The following is a 23,223-nucleotide window of genomic DNA, read 5'->3' as shown; positions in this document are numbered from 1 at the left end:
AAGGTGACGGCCGTTTTTATCATTTCATTGAGCTGGGGTGTCCTCAGCCACGTGGTGATCAATTTAAGGGGTCTTGAAGATGAAAAGGTCTGGAAAAGGTTCTTTGGTTCATGAAAGAAAATTTCAGTCCTTTTTGAAGTTTTAGTCCCTCATGCCAGTGTGAAATGATACCATTTAAAGATCTATGTCACCGACCAACCATTTTGTTTTCTTTTAACACAGAGACCCACAAAAGCTGTACAGCTTGTGATTGCACAAAAAAAAATCTCAGTTATGTATTTAGTGATATGATGTCTTCATTTTCTGAAATGTTTCCACATTGGCATAGTACTCACAAACCATCACGATGTCAGGAACATGATATCAGTGTGTTGTCAAGTCAATCAAACGTTTAACCAGGAAATGTTTGTTTGACTTGACAACACACTGACATCTAAGCTTGACTGTTTGTTAAGGGTGGCATAAATGTACAGTGTAAAAAGAGCAATTGTGCCACTGCTGTGCATTGGTAAAGTAACTGGACCAGCAAGAGGAGGAGGGTTGCAGGATTAAATTTGGAGTGCAACATTTTTGTGAGCTGCGTAATTACCCTGAATATAAGCAAATAAAAACAATTATACTTTCCTGTTCATTAAATTCCTTAATTCAGAAATCACGTAACCATAATTTAGCAAATGAAAAAATATATAAAATTTTAATTTGTTATTCAAAACAGAGGACAAAGGACAAATTCTGATATTATGAATCTGGGCCTCAGTCACAGATTCAGTACCCTAAATATTCAGTTTAAACGGGGTAATTAGGTGTCATGAGAATCATTATTTTGAAAACACTCTCTTCATGAAGATTAATACACGTGTATGAATGTGCTCCAATAATGGTCCTTGTTAACGAGTTATCAATCCAGGATTGATCATTCTTTCAAGAGCTCATGAGTTTTTGTTTTTATTTTTATAGCCTGTCCAGTGATTTTGTATAAATTCTCAGGCAATAAACTACACCACACCTCATCAACTCAAAAATCGATGGAACAAGAACAAAGATCACCATCTCTAAAAGCAACACTCTGTATTCCTCACTTAGATAGACGCGTCCAGCATCTCCCCCCCTAGCAGCACGTTAAAAACAAGAACGTTTCGTCGAGAACCTGACGCAAATATACGTCGCGAGCTGGAGGTCATATTATTTTTCTTTCTTCTTTTTTTGACAAACAGAGTAATGTGACCTTTAAATGTGGCCGACGGGACCTAAAAATAAACCGGCTTCAGACATCGGACCAAAAAACGCGCTTGACTTTGACGGGCGCTCCTGAGACGTGCTCGGGCAGAGAGAGATTGTTGGCTTTGTTCTGGGGGCCACTGTGGCACTTTCGCCAACAAAAGGGGGGTATTGGAGAAGGCCTCTTCCAAATCAGTTTAATCACAGAGCTCATCAGAGGCATTCAGTATGGAGGCCTGTGGGGTGGGGGGGTGGGGGGGGGCACAGCGGGAGGAGGTCTGTCTGTTCTTCATTAGGGGAATATGAGTGCCCCTTTGCATTCTGACTTCTCTCATTCGCAGGGGGTGGGCTTGGTCATTTTAAGGTTACGATCACAAAAGGCCTTTGGTTACATGTAAGTAAATGACCTTGATTATCACTGGCAAATAAATGAAAAAAATACAGGCACACATACTGATGAGCATTACTTCACTGCCATTGCTACTAATAATAAAGTATATTTACACAGCACCTAAAATGTCTACTTTTGCAACCAGAAGTGCATACAGTAGGAAAATTGTAAATAAACGATTATTAAAATATTAATAAAATACATACAAATAGTATACTAAGAAATCAAAACAGCTAGTTGAAAACATAAAAAAATTTGTAAAAGAATAGACTAAAAACAGATACATATAAACATCTACACACAACTTTAAAAGCTATGATAAAAATGTTTTTAGTTGCACTTGTAAAATATGTGGATCCCCCCAGTGTGCTTGGGTACAGAATTATTTAGGTACAAATTAATTATCTTATAATTACTTTTGGATCATGGTACCTACTACAACTACTAGTACTACTACTACAACTACTACTGTACAACTACTACTACTACTACAAATAATAATAATAATAATCATCTTCAGCAGTAGCAGAATCAGCAACAGCAGCAGAAGCAGCAACAGCATTATTATAATCATACTGACTTGCTTTGCAAGAGATTGCTAAAATGAAAGAATAAATGCAATACTAAAGAAAATTTTGAATATAAATTACTGAGATTACTGAAATTAGTGAGCAAGCAAAACTAACTGCAAAACACTAGATGAAATAGAAAAATGGTCATCTTTCATAAGAGATATACATCATCCGAGTAAATGAATGTCATTAAATTAGTGTGAACAGTGGAGCCACTGCAGAGCAGAGAAACATATTTTAAAAAGGTGTGTCATTAGGACACAGCAGGCAGTAGGAAAAGATTTTCATTTCACCGCTGAGTCACTGAATGACACCATTACAGGGAATGTGAGGGAGGAATATATGAATGAGGGAGACTGCTGTAGGAAATGAATATTGTTTTCATTCCAATGGGAATGAGTATTCTGAAGCTCTATTAGAAAGCTTGATTAACAAATATGAACTAATATGCTTATTTTAAACATAGGTTAATTTAGAAATTTCAGATGCTGAAATCATACCCCAATATACTGTTTTTTTGGCATCGCTTAATGTTTAATGGCAATAGTCACAGATTTACTGTGTAAGGTACCAGGCTACCCTCTTTGTTGGGAAAATTTAATTTTTATTGGGAGGCCTAGTCAGATTTGGTGTCTTTGGACAGTGTTTACCACACAGATTGTGGGGCTAAAATACTCACATAAGACACTCATTTCCTCTAATGAAGCCCTCATTACCTGCAGGCTTGGTAGGTCCCTCCTTATTGCCTTCTGCAGACTGCTCCCTGTGGACACACAGCATCCAAGCTGGCTTTCAGTGAGGTTCTCACCCATTTACTGGACCGTGTGATCCAGTTGGTAGTGTACACATATGACATTAAAGTGCTTCAAAAAGCTAATCTGACAGGCGTTCCAGTATAATTTAAAAAAATCTTCTTTCCTGGTCAAAAGTGTTTACAACTCCAGGCATTTAACTCTTACTCCATACCGCCATTAGAATAAATGAGGGAACCATGAACTTGCACCAGAACTTGATAAAGTGAGACACAGAGCTGTTGCGTACAGAAGAGTCTGCAGTGTCCACTGCGCGGTCCCTCACTCACAACCCTTGACCCTGCACTTCCTGTCTCAGGCCTCAGCAGCAGCGACGTCCGGCAGCCGGGGAAGTCCCCCTGCTTCAGCGTCAACTGGACGGCGGGCGACGGCCGGCTGGAGGTGGTCAACACGGCCACCGGGAAGAGGAAGGACTCGGGCGCGTCCTCCCGGCTCTGCAAGCACGCGCTCTTCACCCGCTGGGCCAAACTCTACCACAAGGTGAGCGCCGACTCGCAGCCCTCCGAGCCACGCCCCGCAGAGTCACGTTTGCCGGAAAGTTCTTCCAGGGAAATGGGGACGGCGGCAACACAGAAATATGCTCCTCCTGTGGGTGTACGACCGTCAGTCTTTTCAATAAAGCATTCTATTTCGGCTTCATTGGCACCGGTGTATAAAAATAACACTATTGTTTTGCCGTAAGCTGGTATCACCGTGCTTGCCGAGACATGTCTATAGCGCGGCCCGTATCGATGCTAACCTCGGTAAACGCCACACCTTCAGACGCCACACAGGATCCGCACGCAGTGCCTTTCGACTCCGCCGGCAGCCGCTTTGAAACTCCTCATCATAGCAGGTTATTCTATTAGCAAACATACAGCACTGTTTTATTTTCATCATGGAAATGTGTGTAACGCATATCGTTGAGGTTCCAAATGGTACCAGTTAAAATTTAATGACTACAAAAATCATAATTATTCTCAAAAGCACTTGAATGGCTTCCCAGAGCAAAAAAAAAAAAAAAAAAAGCTCAATATCACACGCAAGAGCAGACACAGTAATCTCAAAAGAAACTTTCCCTCCCCACCCCCCCACCACCCACCACCCACACCCCACCCAGTCCCCCACCCAATTCCCCAATCCTCATTGCTGCCTTTTTTTTTTTTAGCAACAAAGAAAATGCACAAAAGCACAGAGAATGTTAAATTGCTTGTGAAATTTAAATGGGAAGATTACACAGCTGTTGAAGTTTCCCGTTTGTGCCGGCTCATTCGTTTTGTTTTGCTCTCTCCCCGCTCTCCTCCGCAGCTGAGCACGCAAGTGGCGAGCCGTGGGGAGACGCCGCCGCTGATGTACTGCGAGGCCAAGCTGGCGGCGAGGACCTACCAAACTGTCAAGCAGCAGTTGTTCCGAGCGCTGCAGGAGGCGGGGCTGGGGACCTGGGTGAAAAAGCCGCCCGAACAGGACCAGTTCCTGCTGTCCGTGTGAGAGGAGGCGGACGGGGAGGGGGCGGGACTGGCGAGGTTTTTCTGGGGGCCACGCCTCGCCCGAGCGGCTCTTCCGAAAGTTCGGCCTGCTCCCCCCTCAGCGAGGACCGCCCGGCCCCTCAACTGTGTGCGTGGGGAACGAACCCGAAGGGTCTCCATTGGGCCACAAGCTCGCCTTCCTACCACCCTCCCACCCCCATCCCCCCCCAAAAATAAAAACACCACCACTACCACCAACCCCACCACCACTTTCGCTCACTCCCACCTGGGTTGTCACGGCAGAGAGTGGTAACCTTCACCAGAGTGAAAGGCAGCAGCTATCTTGTCATCAGCCATTTCCGGCGGTTTATCTCGGCCGAATGCGGCGCGGAAAAGCCGCCCAATTAAAGGCCCTGTCAACGTGACGCGCGGCAGACAGACACGCCACGGAGAGACCGGCTCGCTAAACCGTTGCTCGGGCGCTCGGCGCACCCCATCCCCCCCCCCCCCGCCCCTCTCTCTCGCTCTTTCTCGTGGGCTTGCTTTCTCCGTCCTCCCCACTCTCTCAAAAATCAAACAGGCAAGAAAAGGGGTTTGACATGGCGGAGACAGTTTAACTGTCCCCTTTTTGTGGCGCGGAGATGAAAAAGAAAAGAAAAAGGCGGTAATAGCCCCGCGGCACGTAAACGGTGTCATCAGCCCCGCCGTGGCTCCTTTCACGCCTCCCTCCCGCGCCCTTTGCTCACACTCACATTCCCTCCCCAGCAGCTCCCGAGTAACTTTTCCTTTGTGCCCGCGAGGGGATGCGTCGCCTTAACAAACAGCACCCCTCGAACCCCGACTCCCGCCGGTACAAAGAGCGCGGCGGCTCGTCGACGGCCGAGCGGCCGGCGCATTGACGTCGGGAGGGGGGGCGGGGGGGGGTTCGCCTGTCCGGACGCCGGCGGGAAAACGCGCCGCCCGCGCCCGCCGTCCCGCTAACCTGACCCAGGTCACGGGGGCCCTCGCGTCCTCGGACCGGCGGATTAGTCACCGGTCGCGGCGGGGATCGGGCCGCCTCCCGTCGGCGCGCCGCACTCAGACACAAAGGCTCATTTGGAGACGGGCGGCCCGCGACGCCGAGCGGAGTCTTAGTCGCGCCGACGCGACCCAGGTAGCCGAGACAGAATACACAACTGCGAGTGCGTTCTGCCTGACGAGGGTTCTGGACCTAGACAGTTTTTAGGTGTTTGTGCGCGTGTGTGTGTAGGTGTGTGTGTGTGTGGGGGGGGGGGGGAGGGAGCATGTGAACATATTTATGACCTGCCCGCACCATGAGAGACTTCAGAAAGACCAGCAGCAGACCCCCCCGCCTCCCATATCCTCAGTCGTAGTGCTAACAATTATGCTAATTTCTCTATTTTTCTATATACGTGAGCCTTTAGTTCGTACAAAATCCTTTTTATATTAGAACTTGAGCACATTATTTACTTCATTTAGCATAAAGTATGTACATATGTACATATAGACAGTAGTGTGGTTTTGGGCTCCCCTCCGACCACAGAGATATTGTCCTGCAGAAGAGTATAGTGCTGACCACATACATTAAGTGACATCTAGTGGTAAGAAGTGTTTCGTCCTTTCCTTTGTCCCCCCTCCCATTTTGACAATCTCTGCCCCATGGAGCACATATAGGACTTACACTCACATCCACTATTTCACTGCACTGTTCTTCCTGACAGGGGTATGAATCATCCTGTGCTTTGCTGAACCTCTGCAAGGGAGGCTTTGCAGAAATGTCACCTCATGTTATGAGTCATAGGTGTCCAAATTGACCAGCATGAGCCTGTTCTTTGGCTATATAACAGAAACTCACACACACGCACACGCACACACACACACGCGCGCGTGCGCGCGCACACGCACACACACACGGAGAAGGATCAAACACTGACTTCAGATGTTGTTAAAAATTCATTATGAGACAAATACCTACAGTATAGCAAATAAAATTATTAAAAAACAATTTATCCAAATGAGAATGTGAATAATCTCCTCATGTTCTTTTATAAAGGACATATCAGGTGTGAATAATGAGGCTGAATAATGAATTTTTCATAAATTGCTACACTGAAAAAATTTTTGTGTACATACAACTGTGAACGAAAAACAATGGAACACGGGTACAAGAATGCTTTTTTAAAAATTTATATGACATGATTTATTTCAGTCCAACGCAACATTGATGGTTTTTTTTCTGTTGTCATTCATACTGTTGTACAGATTTTGATTCTTTTATTTCCATTGTTCTGTAGAGATGTTTGGTAACACGTGAGAAGGTAGCTAAACATACTGTGGAAGCTTTTTTTTACAGCTGATGAAACATTATCATTATAATTAGTCCTACATAGCTTCATTATTATTTTATGGTTTTTTTAAGTAATATTTGTTAAATATATGTTTCTTCGTAAGTATGTTTGGTTTTTGTTTCACATGCATAACATGTTGGAGTGGAATCTTCAAAATTAACAACACACAACATATTACAACTGAGGCATGACTGAATGGCACTATTATATTAATTGGTGTACATTTGTAAAAATAAAATAAAAATGAAAAAATAAGACACGGATAGAAAATAGAAGATTTAAAAGATTAAAGAATGAATAACTAAAATGTAAATTCAGATATATGAATATATGCTGCTAAGGTCTGTAAATTGCACTTCAGTAATACCTTATACATGAATGTTCTTGTTTCAGTGAATAAAAATGGAAAATTGAATCATGTTTTAGTGCTTCTTGGTTGCTTTTCACAGAATTATCACAACTGAAGAAATATCTCTATAATTTTTAAAGGTATAATAATAATTATTAGTATTATTGTTATTATTATGATTATTGTTATTATTATGTAAACTATGATAGGAGTTTATGAAGTTGTAATTTACTTCCAGGTTAGAGTTTTGTATAGGTACATAAATGCTTGATTACGGTAAACAGAAGATAAGCTTCAGCATCATACTGGGCCATTACTCAGAGTATGCAAATCAAACGGGTAAAGAAAAACATGGTTTTATTTAACTCTAGCATCCATTTAGAATTCAGTCGTTAACAGGCGGTGTTCAAACATGGACAACAGCAGGAGGCCCTACGACCTGAGTGCCATGCACATTTTTTTAGAAGGCATCTGACTGCAGCAATCGAAAGTGGGCAGGTTCAAGTGCTTTGGTCAGGAGTCTGAAACCAGTGAAAGCATTCATCCAGTGCTTGAGCAAGGCGGTAACTGTGTCATTGGAAGGAAGCGTTCTCTGGAAAATTTTCTGACTGAATGCCAGAAAGGGTAGCGGAAGGCGAGATTTGTCATGCTAGGCCGGCATGCCGGACAAAACTCCCGCTGGCCGTGTCACCTCATGCCCCTGAAACAGCCCATCGTGGCTGCGCTATCGCTGGTAACAGCCAAGCAGGGTGGGACTACGCGCAATTTCAACGACATCTGAATCGACCGTGGTTAAAGGTGAAAAAGCATGCGAATACAGCGCATTTGAATTAAAACCACATTTGCTGGCTAGCAAACTAAATATGTTCATCCAAGACTAACATCTCAAAACATGAATTTTGTTCCCCTTTAAAGGTCATGTCAGTTTACACCTTCTGCTGCTCCTAGATATAATCCATCTGATAAGTAATTAGAAAGCATTGAATATGGCGAAGTGCATATTGAATTGTACAATTAAAAAACTTTTTAAAATTCACAATATTACCACTATATATCTCAACAAACTAGCTTGCTATGTTTACTTGTTTTGTTTTTGGCCAATCCCAACCTGTGTCCTTGATAGATTTCTCTAAGCCTGGAAGGGAGACGGTCATTTCATGGAGCAGACGCCAGCCCGTTTTCCCCCCGTAAAGCCAATGCTTCCCTTAAACAGTTTTTACAGCCGTAAGAGATGGCAAGTTAATGGCTTTACCCATAAAGTTATATCCAGGGAAACAGACCAAGAACAAAGTACCTCCCCTCCAATGAATACCAGTAGAAGGGGGAAGCCTGACCTTTAAATCATTTGGTATAAGTGAATACGATGATCGAGTCCAACGTTCAAAATGCACTTAATTACAAAGCAATGCGTGGGCAATGTGTTTTCATTTCCCACTCCAGGACCACTGGTTTGAGCTATAACAAGAATACTTTATTGTATTACATAAAATGTTTTGAATGCATGTGTGAAAATCCCTAACTGGTCAGCCCTAATTGGATGTCCACTCTAATCGGATCGATAGTGGTCCTTTGTGACGTTTGGAATGCATTCTTTTTTTTTCATCGTGATGCGGCTCTGTAGCCATCAGCTGCATCCCCTGGCTAGCAGGCTGTAGCTAAGTGGAGCTGGAAATGGGATTGGTCAGTACACAGATGGGAGGCCCCAGAGAATCAGGATATTGCTGTGAGTGTTTATGGGTAATTTGCGGGGAAGTTTTCCCTCTAGGCCGAGTTCATGGCGGGATGATTGCTGATGTTAAACTGAAGTCCTGACCTACCAGGGTCTCTATGGGAAATATGTTTATGGGTGTCAGACCCCAGAGTCATCTAAAATTTTCAATGTTAAATCGCGCACTTTCAAACCGAATACCCAGTCAATTCCTTTACTCTTGATTGGCTACATAATCCCACACCTGCCATGTTTTCCCAGGTTGTCATTGTAAATAAGAAGTTGACCTTTCTGGTTATAAAGTTAATTGAGAGAGTGCATAAGCCTTTTCCTCTTATTTTGTCAATTTTTATGTGCACTGGAATGGAAAATTTTATTTTACTGCGATATGTTGCTCTGAACGGATACCTCACACAGCGAACACCTCTATGGATGCGTGACATTTTAAAGACTTGATTTTGGCACATCATTTTGATGTATGAAAGGTTTCACCCTGTTTGAGATATGGCATTTACTGCACTTTTTTGCTGCATTTTGTGGTACTTAAAACTGCCAGTTCAAAACACAAGATACTGTCAGTACAGGATTCAACTACACTAAATTTGAATTCCACTATATATATGGCTATGTGCAGGATTGAATAAAAAGAATATGGAATATGAAGATTATTTTAAATAACAGTGGATTTGTTTAATAAATATATGAAATATGTGGTGGCAAATGTGTGTGTATGCTAAGTGCAAACAAATGCATCATACACATGTCAGATTCATTTCCAGTTAACATATGGTAATATAAGTCCCATGTGATGTGTTGTGTTCAAGCAACAGTACTATTTTTGGAGGACAGTATTTTATTTTTTATTTATTAGATAAAGAATGGCATGCATTTTACTCACATATTTATTTTTTAAAGATATCACTAGTACTTGCTCCATCTATGAAGGTGCTCATCATTCCCCTACATAACTCATGTTCATAGAGGTGTCAAGGAGGTGTTGCATCATACACCTTTGCTCCCCATCCCTCCTTGGGAGAAAATGGAGGTTATCTAGATGGTTGGCTAGAATAAAAAAAATGGCTTAATGAAAAAGAGCCCAGAACCTTAGCTTTACCGTTGCAAGGCTAGTTCCCATTATACGCTACACTGTCACTCCTTATTGTCATTATTCACTGAAGATGATTAAAAAGTCTTTTTCTCACCACATATTTTCAGTCTCTGCCTACAAATAATGTCAAATGAGGGCATTAAGTATGACTGGTTTCATACTAGCTTATGGACAAAAAAAGTGTAGTTCTTACAGGAATTATTGGCAAATCAGCAAAATCAAAATTGGATAAATTTGATATGCTAGGCTGCGATTAATTTTTTGTCTGTTCAGCTTTTAGGAACATTTACAGTACACAATTAAAATGGTTTGTTTCCCAACATATTTACAGCCTCTGCTTAGAAATACCCCCCCCCCCCCCCCCAAATCATCACCTCTAATCGCATTGGAAATTATCAATGTATGATTTATGTAGCAATTTGGAGGTATGATGTGGGTCAGTTCTGTATTTTCTGTGCATATACGAACACCGATATCATGGTCACGGTACACAATTCAATCAATCAAACCCAGTTATTTACCCACGCTTCTGTGTGTGTGTGTGTGTCTGTGAGTGTGTGTGTGCACGCATGTGACAGCGTTGCCTACTGTGAGGTCTATAATTTCGCCCACGGTGCAAAAAAGGTTGGGGACCAGTGATCTAAAGCATATAAAGGAAACGGAGGCAAAAAATCACAATTATCTTCCAAATGACGGGCAGTGACCTGGAGAAGCCCCCTCAGCAGTGCGGTGAAATGAACACCGGTCACGTGACCGCTTTCACAGATGCATGCTGCAAAATATTAGAAACCGGCCTCTTCCCACCCCGAAGGAAATAAATTTGGAAATGGTTATCTTCCGAGTCCTGTGACAGGTGTCAAGCAGGGAGAGCACCAAATTAACCAAACTGTAAAAAAATAAATAAATTTTAAAAAACCCACCAGCTTCAGCCTGCATTTGCAGTTCTATTCCCCCAAAGGCAGGTGTCTGCACTACAATGAATATCGTAATTGTATATTTTCACCTTTGCCTGGGCACGGGCACTGAACTGTAATCTAATAGACTACGGTGTGCAGAGAGGAGCAGCGATCTTACAGATAGCTTTTCACATCGCAAAAAATGTGAGTCAAAAGCAAACCACGGCGATTCTCCTGGAATTTAACCTGGGTCGGTTCAATAAAAGCTCCTGTAAACTCGAATCGTCAGAAGTCGTGTCGCATTTTCTAAACCAAAGCTAAACGTGCGACTGTGAAACATCTAACAGTGACGGGATGATTTAACCCTTAGCCTGCTGAGTGGACTGCTGTCCAGGTAACTCTCTAACGCGTATACGAATCCACACCCCTTCGCCCAACAAGTGCGGCTGGAGGGTTGTAATCCCAGCCATGACACTCTCTTTCCCATCTCCACCCATAATCCTTCCTGCTTTCCTCTTGTCGAAATAAAATGAATAAAAGCACATACTGCTGAATTTCCATTTTAAATCAATTTTTTTAAAAACTATTCCGGTCGCTAAACAGAAAGCAACAGCACGCCAATTTATCAAAACTCCTAAGAACCTTGGAGTGCGACGGCATCGATCTGGTTAACGGACCGTCGAGCGAAACGCACCTTTCTGGGCCTTCCCGGGCTCGCTGTCACAGTTAGCAGGGGTCGGCGAGGTCGCGTCACAGAGTATTAAGCCCCAGCTCATTACTGTCATGGCGTCCGGACGCCGCGCTTCTGATGGAAGGTTCCGTCCCATCCGCGTGTCGCCGCTCGCCCGGTGACACCCCCGAATCGATCCCCAGCCCGCACGCCCTCCGGCCCCTCTCCCCCGGATCGATCGTCACCCCCCCCCCCCCCCCCCCCACACACACACCGCACCACCCCCTCCGCTCCAGCATTTCCCATATGAATGAATCACCGTGTAACCGAGGAGCCCAAATGATATAAAGCATGCATCGCCGCCTCCACACATCAATCCGCACCTGCGCTCATTACATCTGGCACTCATCCTCGGTTCCAGTGCCGGCCCCCTGCAATCCGGTAGCTTTTATTAAAGAATTAATCCATTTTTATTTACTCGCACACACATTCCTTTGACTTAAATCCACGATTCTCCACTCCTTCCAAACCAGGTATTGAACTGGCCTCAAATGAAGGGTCAAAATGTCGCTGTGGTAAAGCCAGTCGCACTCACAATGGGCAATTTGTCCATTATTTGGAAGGTGATGCGTTTTTTTTATTAAAACAAATTCTCTATCAGCAGTACATTTGAAGATGACATCAGATCTAGGAAGAGGACTGAAAGCCAAGAATGACCTGACAAACACTACATTTTAATACTATTTCTGTTTGTATATTTGTTTTTTTCTCTCCCTCTCTCAGGATAAGCGCTGGGCACTTTACACTCTACACTCATTTTATGCTGAATAATAAAGCTTCATACTTTCATTAAAAATAATTTGAAATGAAGTGCATTCTGAACAGAAGTCCTGCCAGTGCAATCTAACCAGACCCAGTTTTGAAATCCAGAATGCATTAACACACAGAAAAAAGCCCAAAGTCTAATTGAAACACTGGAGATCAATGTCTCTACAACACTTAAATTACAGTTTAGTGAATGCAAGGGTAGATAAAATACAATAACTATGCCTCTTAGGATTGCCATACAGCAGTACATGTCTAACACATTCATAATTTGAATCATCATAATTTGAAGTGTCAAAATAACTGGATTTTAAACTTACAATGGCAATTACCTGACAAAATCCTCTCACAAAGTTATTCCAATGGCGGAGCATCAACAACATCCATCTAATATATTTAATTTTCCCATGTCTGACATGTCTACACTGCACAGGATCCATACTCATATTATACAACACTATTTCCATATTTCACATAAATTAATATCAGTATTGCAAAAGCATATCAATGTAAACTATGTTTTCTACTGAAATGAATGAAGAGTAGTGCATTCATTCAGTAAAGCCAATTATAAGCTTTAAGAAAAAAAAATATGTAACAAAAATAAATTCCAATTTTATTGGATTTTATAAGTTTCTGGTTTACACACAGATTTCCACACTGAGATTACCATTGTTTGCAGCAAATAAGGACAGTGAGGCTCCACTAAAAGTGCCCTAACATCTAGCTATTCCAGCAATGTTTATTTCTACATTGTATTCTCTCATTTCAGACCTTCAGTGAAAGTTTTTGTTCGAGATTACTTATTTCATTAGCCAACTGTTTATATTACAGTGAAACAGTGAAAAGTGAAAAAAGGATATATTGAGGGGCATATGCACTATTCTAGAAGAGGCAGAATAACATACTGGAATAAAATTCTTAGTATAATGGATTTTGAAGAATTTAGTTGTCTTCAAGCTGAAGGCTATTGTGAAGAGCAGAGGAAACCATCTTCCAGCAAAAATGAATATATTTGGCAGATAGAGTCCATAGATGAAGTCTCACTGGCAAGATAAAATGTAAAACAAAATCACCCTGCAACACACTAGAAACACACTAAGTGCTCTGATATTACTGACACTAGGCCAAGTTCTCTCTCACATTAAGTTCAGGAAATGAGGACAAAACAGAATACACTGACAGCGCAAAATAAATAAATAAATAAATAAATGCACATGTAAAATGTTTGTGGAATCCTGCATAAAACACTGCCGTATAAGACATAATTGATAAAGTACTGGTTTGTTAAGGTACATGAAACGACAGATGACCTAAGCAAATACAGTGAACAGCTACATTTCCCTCCACGAGCACTCCAGCACAAATAAGTCATTCTGTGTCATTTCATCAATTTGGAACCTATTCCCATTGAGCTGGCACTGAGCGCAGTGCCTATAGTCAGGATGTCTTACATGCGCTACAACACCAACAACAGAGCTGTTCCCGCTGATTTACGCGTGCATATGTTCAGGCAAATGCCGCTTCACAGTGCTCGATACACGCAGGTCACACTTCAGGCAAAGCTGTGACTGCCTGCTTGGCTCCGGTGTTGGCTCTAATGTGTCAGATTACACCGTGCACTTTAACAGATCAAACAGACGTACATTCCTTAGTTCAGATAAAACAACCTTTTTAATCGAATCAAAAAAAAAAAAAATGAATACAAAACTGTGCCAGGTTTATTATACTTTTGTAATTCACCTCAAAGCGTTGCGGAAACTCATTTTCTCACGTCGGGCGAAACGAAAACAAACATCCATGAAGCGGCTCGTTTTTCAAAGGCAGACTAAACTGGCGGCGGCGGCGCACGAAATGGCCGACGGTGTTTGACGTACTGTAGACACAGACGCGTGTCAATCACACTTTTATTACTGTGCGTCATAATGTGCCATTTCACTCCAGCGGGGTCAGACAGCATCCAGAAAGCCCACTGCAGAGCCACTTTGTGCTTGGGTTACGGTTCAGATAAAGATAGCGGCGGGCGCTGGTCTATTTTAAGAATTAATAAAAAATGTTATTTTTATTTTGTTATTCGGTGTAGGTGATTCGCTGTGACATACGGGCACTGTTTATTACATGTGCATGCCAGATTGCTGTATGCCTTTCTTCATAACGCTCGTTCTCCAATCATTCAAATCATTTTAATGTTTATGAAGCTACACTGAACAGAATGATAACAGTTGCACAGTTCATTAGGAAAACTGAAGCGCTGCATGAACGGCAAACTTTCAAGCAACGAATGGCACAAAACCAATCTGCCCACAGTCTACTGCATGAAATCTACTCATTTCATCCATTTCATACAGTCACTGTAAGTTGAAGTCACGCAACAGACATCTACAACAGCTACTGTATAGATATCTGAAAACCAGCCGGTACTGCTTGCATACACGTAACATCGTTTTTTTTAATACTGTTTATTTTCCACATGATTAAAACCCCGTTCACAGTAAATACACAGGCAGTCTAAACAGACTGCATTTTTATTAGGAGACATTCAACATCAATAGACAGAAATACCACATTACAATAACTTTTATATAGTGCTTAAGTCTTTCAAAGCTGACATTTACAATGTAATAGGCTTAGCTCCTCATGCTATGAATCCTGACAGCGCTAAACTGTTTTAGAGGACGATGTGCTTTGGATGGGCCCCGTATCCACAAACATCTGAGTATTGTGTCTGACGGCACGATCCGGGCCTTGAATTCATTATTACGTGTTTACATTCATGGAACTAAATCAGTGCCTTTATTGCCTAAATGCATAGCTAAAAATTTACTGTACATGAAGTAGCCAATATCTCAACATACCTACAGACTAATTGTAACAGCATCTGTACACAAATGACTTGAATATGATTACACTTTATAGCTGCACTCAATAAAATTCACAAAACAAAAGGCCATTTTGACAGACGGAAGAAGTAAGGGGTATCAGAAGAGTAAGGACGCCCTACACACTGTTCAAACGGGGCGGCATGCGCTGACACAGCTAACGTTCGTCGGGTTGCGTTGGGGGGAGGCGTGGCAATGTGCCAGTCCTGTCTGCCTGTTACCTGATGAGTAGCACTAAGCTACCAAGCTAATGCTACCTCGCTTGAATTTCCATAACCAGAATTATTATACTGACACCCCAGTCATCTGATCATCCAGTGTATAAACCCATAGTCATTCACGCATGCGATTGTAGATTCTGGTCGTACAAGGGCAAATCTGACAGCTTCTTACATTTTCAAAATGACGAATACCTGCCTCCCTGGAGATAGAAGGCCATTGGTGAACAGCCCTTTACCTTGCGAGGCAAAGAAATGTATATGAGTTTCTACTCCAAGCTCCTACTCCACAAAACTGCAAGTCCTCACGCTACGCTACGTGTTGCTTCCACGGAAAGGTCAGGCTGAAAACGAATGGTGTCATTGTTAAGGTGTCCCTCGTGACAGTGTGTAGCGACCTGAAAGGTACCCTCCTCAAAATGGCACTGGCACATTCTCTCACCTCCGCCACAGACTGAGCCAGGTGGAGAAAAAAACAGCACACGAGTGATACTTGAGTAAAGCTCTCTAGTCATCATCATCATTCACAGCATCCTTTACAGTAACTATTATCCACTCAGAGAAGTACTCCCCAAAGCACGCACACAAACCCCCCCCCCCCCACACACACACACGCAAACACACAATATTTAGGGGAATATAGTTAATCATCAGTTATCTAATACATAATACGCAGGCTGAACCACAATAAAACTGACATGTTCTCACAGATTTAGAATTAAGCTCTGACTTGAACTGTTAAGTTCAATCCTCTACAGGGCCAACGACACAAAGCAATGTTGCCGACTCAGGTGCGGCTATTCCGGTGCTCGTTATTTTCTCATGGCGTCTGAGACCTTGTGAGTATTTAAGCATACAGAGGCTAATGATGAAATGTCGTATCTGTGTAGCACGCACACACGCACACGCACACACACACACACACACACACACAGAGGCCAGTGGACTGACAGTACAGCGCACACTCAGGTCCACCTCTCCCCCGGAGGAGGAGGAGGAGGAGGAGGACGCCCATCGATCGGGCCCCGGGGCGGGTCTTCACTTCTCCTGCAGCAGCGCGGGGATGTTGATGTTCCAGCCGATGGCCTGCCGGTCGAACCCGCAGCTGAACAGGTTGCAGGAGGCGTTGTCCTCGCACCACGCCGAGCAGCACACCATGCGCCGGTGTCCCTGCGGGCACACAAAGGCACGCGCGCGCCCACCGTTAGCCGCCGCTTTCGCCTCTCACAGGGAACGGCTGGCGACTGTGGAGACGTATAGATCTGTATACACACAAAGCATCTGCGTGTCCACAGGCACTGTATGAGCATCCACAGGTACTGTATGAGCGTCCACAGGCACTGTATGAGCGTCCACAGGTACTGTACGAGCGTCCACAGGCACTGTATCAGCGTCCACAGGCACTGTACGAGCGTCCACAGGCACAGTATCAGCGTCCACAGGCACTGTATCAGCATCCACAGGCACTGTATCTGCGTCCTCAGGCACTGTACCAGCATCCACAGGCACTGTATGAGCGTCCACAGGTACTGTATGAGCGTCCACAGGCACAGTATCAGCGTCCACAGGCACTGTATCTGCGTCCTCAGGCACTGTATGAGCGTCCACAGGTACTGTATGAGCGTCCACAGGCACAGTATCAGCGTCCACAGGCACTGTATCTGCGTCCACAGGCACTGTATCTGCGTCCACAGGCACTGTACCAGCATCCACAGGCACTGTATGAGCGTCCACAGGCACAGTATCAGCGTCCACAGGCACTGTATCAGCGTCCACAGGCACAGTATCAGCGTCCACAGGCACTGTATGAGCGTCCACAGGCACAGTATCAGCGTCCACAGGCACTGTATCTGCGTCCACAGGCACTGTATGAGCGTCCACAGGTACTGTATCTGCGTCCACAGGCACTGTATGAGCGTCCACAGGCACTGTATCTGCGTCCACAGGCACTGTATCTGCGTCCACAGGCACTGTACCAGCGTCCACAGGCACTGTATGAGCGTCCACAGGCACAGTATCAGCGTCCACAGGCACTGTATCTGCGTCCACAGGCACTGTACCAGCGTCCACAGGCACTGTATCTGCGTCCACAGGCACTGTACCAGCGTCCACAGGCACTGTATGAGCGTCCACAGGCACTGTATCTGCGTCCACAGGCACTGTACCAGCGTCCACAGGCACTGTATGAGCGTCCACAGGCACTGTATCTGCGTCCACAGACACTGTATCAGCGTCCACAGGCACTGTATGAGCGTCCACAGGCACTGTACCAGCATCCACAGGCACTGTATGAGCGTCCACAGGCACTGTATCTGCGTCCACAGGCACTGTACCAGCGTCCACAGGCACTGTATGAGCGTCCACAGGCACTGTATCTGCGTCCACAGACACTGTATCAGCGTCCACAGGCACTGTATGAGCGTCCACAGGTACTGTATCAGCATCCAGTGGCACTGAAGGAATGCAGTATGAATGCTGCATAGGTAGCTACAATAGTATGTACACCCCAGGTTATACTGTGCTAAATCACTGTTATTATTTGCCCAGTAGATCCTCCATTAACATTTAGCTTAACTTTAAGCACTGACACCAGACTGGCCAGCAGAGGATGGGCTCCTCCTCTAAGCCAGTTTCCTTCCGAGCGTCTTATTTCTACAGCTTCAGCTTTTTCTGACCACTGCGAATTTGTTCTTCCCACAAGGAAGCATATTTCCCACTACTTCAGGCCCTGTCTTTCCTAACCGTCCTATTTTCCCGCTTTCCTGCAATCCCGTAAAGCGTCTTTGTCAGAGTGTTTGCAGAAAAAAGTGCAATAGGAATAAAAGCTGAATTGGCATGAAGAGCGAAGGCGGTTGTGCATAGAACCGTGGGGGGTGAGCAGAGAAGTGTGGGGGGTGTGCACAGAACCGTGGGGGGGTGAGCAGAGAAGTGTGGGGGGTGTGCAGAGAAGTGTGGGAGGTGAGCAGAGAAGTGTGGGAGGTGAGCAGAGAAGTGTGGGGGGTGAGCAGAGAAGTGTGGGGGGTGAGCAGAGAAGTGTGGGGGGTGAGCAGAGATGCGTGGGGGGTGAGCAGAGATGCGTGGGGGGTGAGCAGAGAAGTGTGGGGGGTGAGCAGAGAAGCGTGGGGGGTGAGCAGAGAAGTGTGGGGGGTGAGCAGAGAAGTGTGGGGGTGTGCATAGAACCGTGGGGGGTGTGCAGAGAAGTGTGGGGGGTGTGCAGAGAAGTGTGGGGGGTGAGCAGAGAAGTGTGGGGGGTGAGCAGAGAAGCGTGGGGGGTGAGCAGAGAAGTGTGGGGGGTGAGCAGAGAAGTGTGGGGGGTGAGCACAGAACCGTGGGGGGTGTGCAGAGAAGTGTGGGGGGTGTGCAGAGAAGTGTGGGGGGTGAGCAGAGATGCGTGGGGGGTGAGCAGAGAAGTGTGGGGGGTGAGCACAGAACCGTGGGGGGTGTGCAGAGAAGTGTGGGGGGTGAGCAGAGAAGTGTGGGGGTGAGCAGAGAACCGTGGGGGGTGAGCAGAGATGCGTGGGCGGTGAGCAGAGAAGTGTGGGGGTTGTGCAGAGAAGTGTGGGGGCCTGTGGAACCCGGAGCCACACACCTGTCTGTTGCTGCGCGGGAGTCGCGCCAGCCTCACTCCCGACATGTCGAACAGCCTGACCTGCCGGTTGTCGTGGGGGAGAGCGATGATCCTGTGGTTCACAGAGACGCTTATCCTGGAAAGAGACGCGTCGCAAACGCGGGCAGTTAAAGTTACGCTCGTTCTCACTTCACCCAAGCTTGTACCCCCTAAAGGGGAAACGACACAACAAAAGCAGTTCTTTCAATTGCAGGTAAAATAAAGGATCCATTTCCCCTCCAGGTCTCCAGGGCAATTGTCTCTTCCGTAAATCAACCCTGCGAATTGAACCTTTCATCATATTTACTCTCAGTTGTTTTCGCAAGAAAAAGGAAAATAAATTCTCCCCTCGGCTTAAACACGCGCGGTGCCTGTCAATACACGTTTGGGGCAGCGAAGACTCCGCCGGGTCCTGCGCCGGCTCAGACAGGAAGCTGAGGGCGCTGGCCGACGTGTCCTTTTCGCGCGCGCCTCGCTCGATCGGACGCGTCGCCCTTACCTGTTAATGGCCGAGTCGGTGCGGATGGTCGCTATCGGAGATCTCATGTTCTTCAGGTCCCACACCTTCACGGTGCGGTCGTCGCTCCCGGACACCACGTTGTCTCCCACGGTGAACACCGCCGACGTCACCGTGCTGAAACGGACAGCCGTCGATCGGTCAGTTTTTTTTTTTCGGAAAAAAACGCAACCGCTCTTACTTTGTTGTTCCAGACTTTGACGCGGAAATCAAACTGCTAATTCAAAGCTTACGCGGTTCGGTCCATCTGTACATTTGCCACGGAATCCGAGCATATGGCCATCTATTGCGAATTTGTGCATTACTTCACACTGCGCTGTTTTTTGGCAAAGAGGCACAAGAACAGACTGTGACAAGGCTCCTGACAGTGGCTTTCTGCAGTATAAACAAATTGCATTTCAATTGATACGTTCAGCAGCACAGCCAATGCCAGTAAATGTTCTGCAAAGACCACCTAAGGCAGTTCCCTGAAATAATGTCAGTGCTTCCCCCTTACAGAGACTATTATCATTCAATCTGTAAATGCAAGTTAATTTGCTTAAAGGTCAGTTTGGCTGTTACAGATGTCAGTAGGCATTTGAGAATAAGAATCCCTGTGGAAAATATTATGACAGACATACAGTGCACACTGAGGAAATGGCTGAGCCTTTTTTATGTGACATGTATAGTACGTCCAACAGAACACTTTCCCAGGGTCAGGGTTTTAAAGACCTTGTAAAACATTTGTGTGTAAATGACACATTCTCCCTAATGCCATATTCATGTTTTAACATCTCCTTTAAACCATAAGGGCCCCATCATTTATTAAAAGCAGGACTTAAAGGCCACTCTGACATTTGGCCCTTAACAGCACTCCTGACTTTGGCGCAGTCTGCTGTTGTGCTAAAACTCGTCAAAGTCCGTGCTACGGCTCACGCTAATTTGGCGTGGTTCCAAAGGTGCTACTGCTGAGGGCTCCAGCTAGCTGACAGGAAGTACCTTCCACAGAGAATTCTGCACGCTCTGTGCATCATCACACTGACAACAGCAAAACAGGAAGTGAATCATGTAAAAATGCCTGTTTTTTCTGTAGTCTGTGTGGAATAAAATATGTTTACAGTTTTTAATTTATTTATTTATTTATTTTTTTTTAAGGAAATGCATGTATCCTATAATGAGAAAATGACTACAGTGGCACGATCGAAGCAGTATGAAACGTTCGGGGGTTACATGCAGCATACGGTATTTTTCTCAAAAAACTCCTGTATCTGCAGGTAGTGAACATAAAGGAAGCTCTTCCTCAGAGCCAGGACTCCTATAAACAGGGAAGAACCAGCAAACATGTCTTCTGGATAGCTGGATACTTGCTTCTCACGGCTAACTCTGTTGTATTATTAACATTTGCTCAATCCATTGAATCCCTATCAAATGGCATGTTTATCCATAAAGGCTGAATGGGTTTAAAAAAATAAATAAATAAAAAATCATGACCTAAAGCAAATTACCAGAAAATATCTGGATATTAAACTGCTTTGTCAGTTGGCCCCAGTGCTTGTTGGAAACTAGCTCTGATTGGACACCGACGTGTATAATATTTGTCTGTGAAATATTACACCTCATTTTTTGTTTCACATTTCATAGCAAATGTAACAATTCAATTATAACTGTCTATTTAGTACAATTTGTAGTATTAAAATGCACGATTACATTAAAAAGGATTCAAATTGTTTTGCATTTATCTGCTATAGGGACCAACACAGCCTAGATGGCCCTTCTCCTGTTCTCTGGATTTCAATGGGATGCTATGATTACCACACAAATCAACAGTGCGTTTCGAACCATCCGACCGTTTCGTCCACAGAAATCACAAAATCCTGTTTTATTCTCAGGCGTAGTTTAACTTACGAAACACAGAAGGCGTCTTTCTGTACGACAGGGGTGAGGTGCTGCACCAAGAAATCATTTCACAAGACAAACTATCGAGTCCTCCAGCACTAAACCAAAAGTCACAGCCATTTTTGTCACTTGCTGTCAGGTAGCTGATGTGTCGTTAGCCTTTACTCTGATCATTTTTCTGGGCACAAATATTTTTTCCCACCTTGACAACCATCTGCTGAGATACAGTCAGTCTCCTCGGCGCACGTCGGGCCTGATTTACTACGGCCTTTAGCTCGCAGAAAACCAATAACGTGACCAATGATTGGTCAAGATATTTATGTCGCACCAATCATTGGTTGTGCTATTAGTTTTGCATGTGCTAAAAGGTTTTGTACATGCTAATGGTCCATTTGCTCTCCCAGCACCACTGTCCTGTTCCCTTCAGTTGATGAGTCTGGGGACCAATCCTGGGGCACAAATATAAGTTTTATCTCATGCCCAGTCCCTCTCAACACATAGAAATGAGAGTGTACAAACACACCATCTACACTATACTTACTGGCAACAAAACAAGTAGCACTACAGGTATCTCAGCAGCAGAAGTGAAAACAAACTACCTTTCAACTCTGAGGTACAGAACATTTCTTTTCTACCTTGAAAGACTACTGAAGCACAAAATGCAGAGGGTTGAGTTACAGCTGTCCTTACCACAGCACCATGAAATGTTCCAGAAAAACACAGAAGAGCACTATTTGTACCTGAACTATCCTACCGAGCCCTAACCAGAAGTGCCGCTCGGAGAACTGCAGAATAAAAATGAAATAACGACCGGTGTATCGTGTACATTTTGGCAGCAGAATAGATCCGGAGGATAACCTGTAGTTACTGGTGCAGTGGAAACAGAAGAAGGGGAGATATAGCACTTAATTTGCAGCTATTGGTGGAGCAGGTGCATTTGTGGCAGCAGGTGAAATCCAGCGTAATCTCCGGTAATTGGCGTAATAGGACTGTTTCTCGCGGAACAGAACACCCAGCGCGTTATCTGTAGTCGCCGGCATTAGCGGGACTATTTCCAGCAGCGGGAGAGCTGCGGGGGGAGAGAGAGAGAGAGAGAGAGCCGCGGTTATCGCCGTAACGGGAGCGTTTCTGGCGGCCGCAGGGGGAGGGGGGGCCCCCGAGCCCAGCCCGGTATCCGTGAACGCCGGTGCGAGCCGGGGGGGGGGGGGGCCTGAAAGTCACCGCCCCGCAGGGGTCAGGCCTCTTCGCCCAACTGCTCTCCTCAGCTCGTTTCTCCACCGGCGGTACGGAGCGCTCGCGGATCGCCGAGAGGTCACGCACATTAATTTAATGGAGTTTAATATTTCTAATTTATAATGTCAGCCGTCGCTGTCACTTTCTGTGCGACTGGAAAAGAATTTGATTTCATGTTCTGTGCGGAGCGGCTGATTAAGATTAGCAGCATCCAGGCCAGCGGGCCCGGTTCATGCTAGCCCCGCTTAATTTAAATTGACATCATATTAAGGTTTAATTAGGGCTAAACTCTGCCGCATTAATGATGCAGGCGTGCTTACTGTACTTAATATCACTGCGAGGCGCGCTCGCGCAGATCCCAATCTGAAGCGCAACCATGAAACCGTTTTTTGACATTGCAGGTTGCCACCAGGGAACGGAGGGGAAGTTAATAGATTAAAAGCTTGATTAAAATCCTATTATGTCCCGGAAGATATTTTTAAATGCTCTGCTCCCAGGAGCCCGCTGACATGCAAGGTCGAGGCTAGGGGTTGTCCGATACGGGTTTTCCGC

General features: G+C 45.0%; 2 protein-coding genes across 5 annotated transcripts in view; one reads left to right on the top strand and one right to left on the bottom strand.

Annotated features, from left to right (window-relative positions):
* adarb2 (adenosine deaminase RNA specific B2 (inactive)) overlaps nucleotides 1-4,595 on the top strand; it is a 149,979-nt gene extending 145,384 nt beyond the window's left edge. Inside the window, exons 9-10 of the mRNA XM_035411962.1 lie at nucleotides 3,292-3,473; nucleotides 4,281-4,595. Of these exons, the coding sequence (XP_035267853.1) occupies nucleotides 3,292-3,473; nucleotides 4,281-4,460 (362 nt within the window). The 3' untranslated portion in view covers nucleotides 4,461-4,595. The remainder of the gene's footprint in view (nucleotides 1-3,291; nucleotides 3,474-4,280) is intronic.
* Nucleotides 4,596-14,827: 10,232 nt separating this feature from the next.
* Nucleotides 14,828-23,223, bottom strand: part of wdr37 (WD repeat domain 37) — a 33,036-nt gene continuing 24,640 nt past the window's right edge. For all 4 annotated transcript variants that reach the window (XM_035415484.1, XM_035415485.1, XM_035415487.1 and 1 more), the window contains 3 exons: nucleotides 19,546-19,680; nucleotides 19,029-19,143; nucleotides 14,828-16,609 (listed from right to left, as the gene is read on the bottom strand). In XM_035415484.1, the coding sequence (XP_035271375.1) occupies nucleotides 16,478-16,609; nucleotides 19,029-19,143; nucleotides 19,546-19,680 (382 nt within the window). In that variant the 3' untranslated portion in view covers nucleotides 14,828-16,477. The remainder of the gene's footprint in view (nucleotides 16,610-19,028; nucleotides 19,144-19,545; nucleotides 19,681-23,223) is intronic.

Source organism: Anguilla anguilla, chromosome 4 (genome assembly GCF_013347855.1).
Source record: "Anguilla anguilla isolate fAngAng1 chromosome 4, fAngAng1.pri, whole genome shotgun sequence".
NCBI classification, from domain to species: Eukaryota; Metazoa; Chordata; class Actinopteri; order Anguilliformes; family Anguillidae; genus Anguilla; species Anguilla anguilla.
Note: the sequence above shows the minus strand (reverse complement) of the source record. Positions and strands in the feature narration are given on the sequence as shown.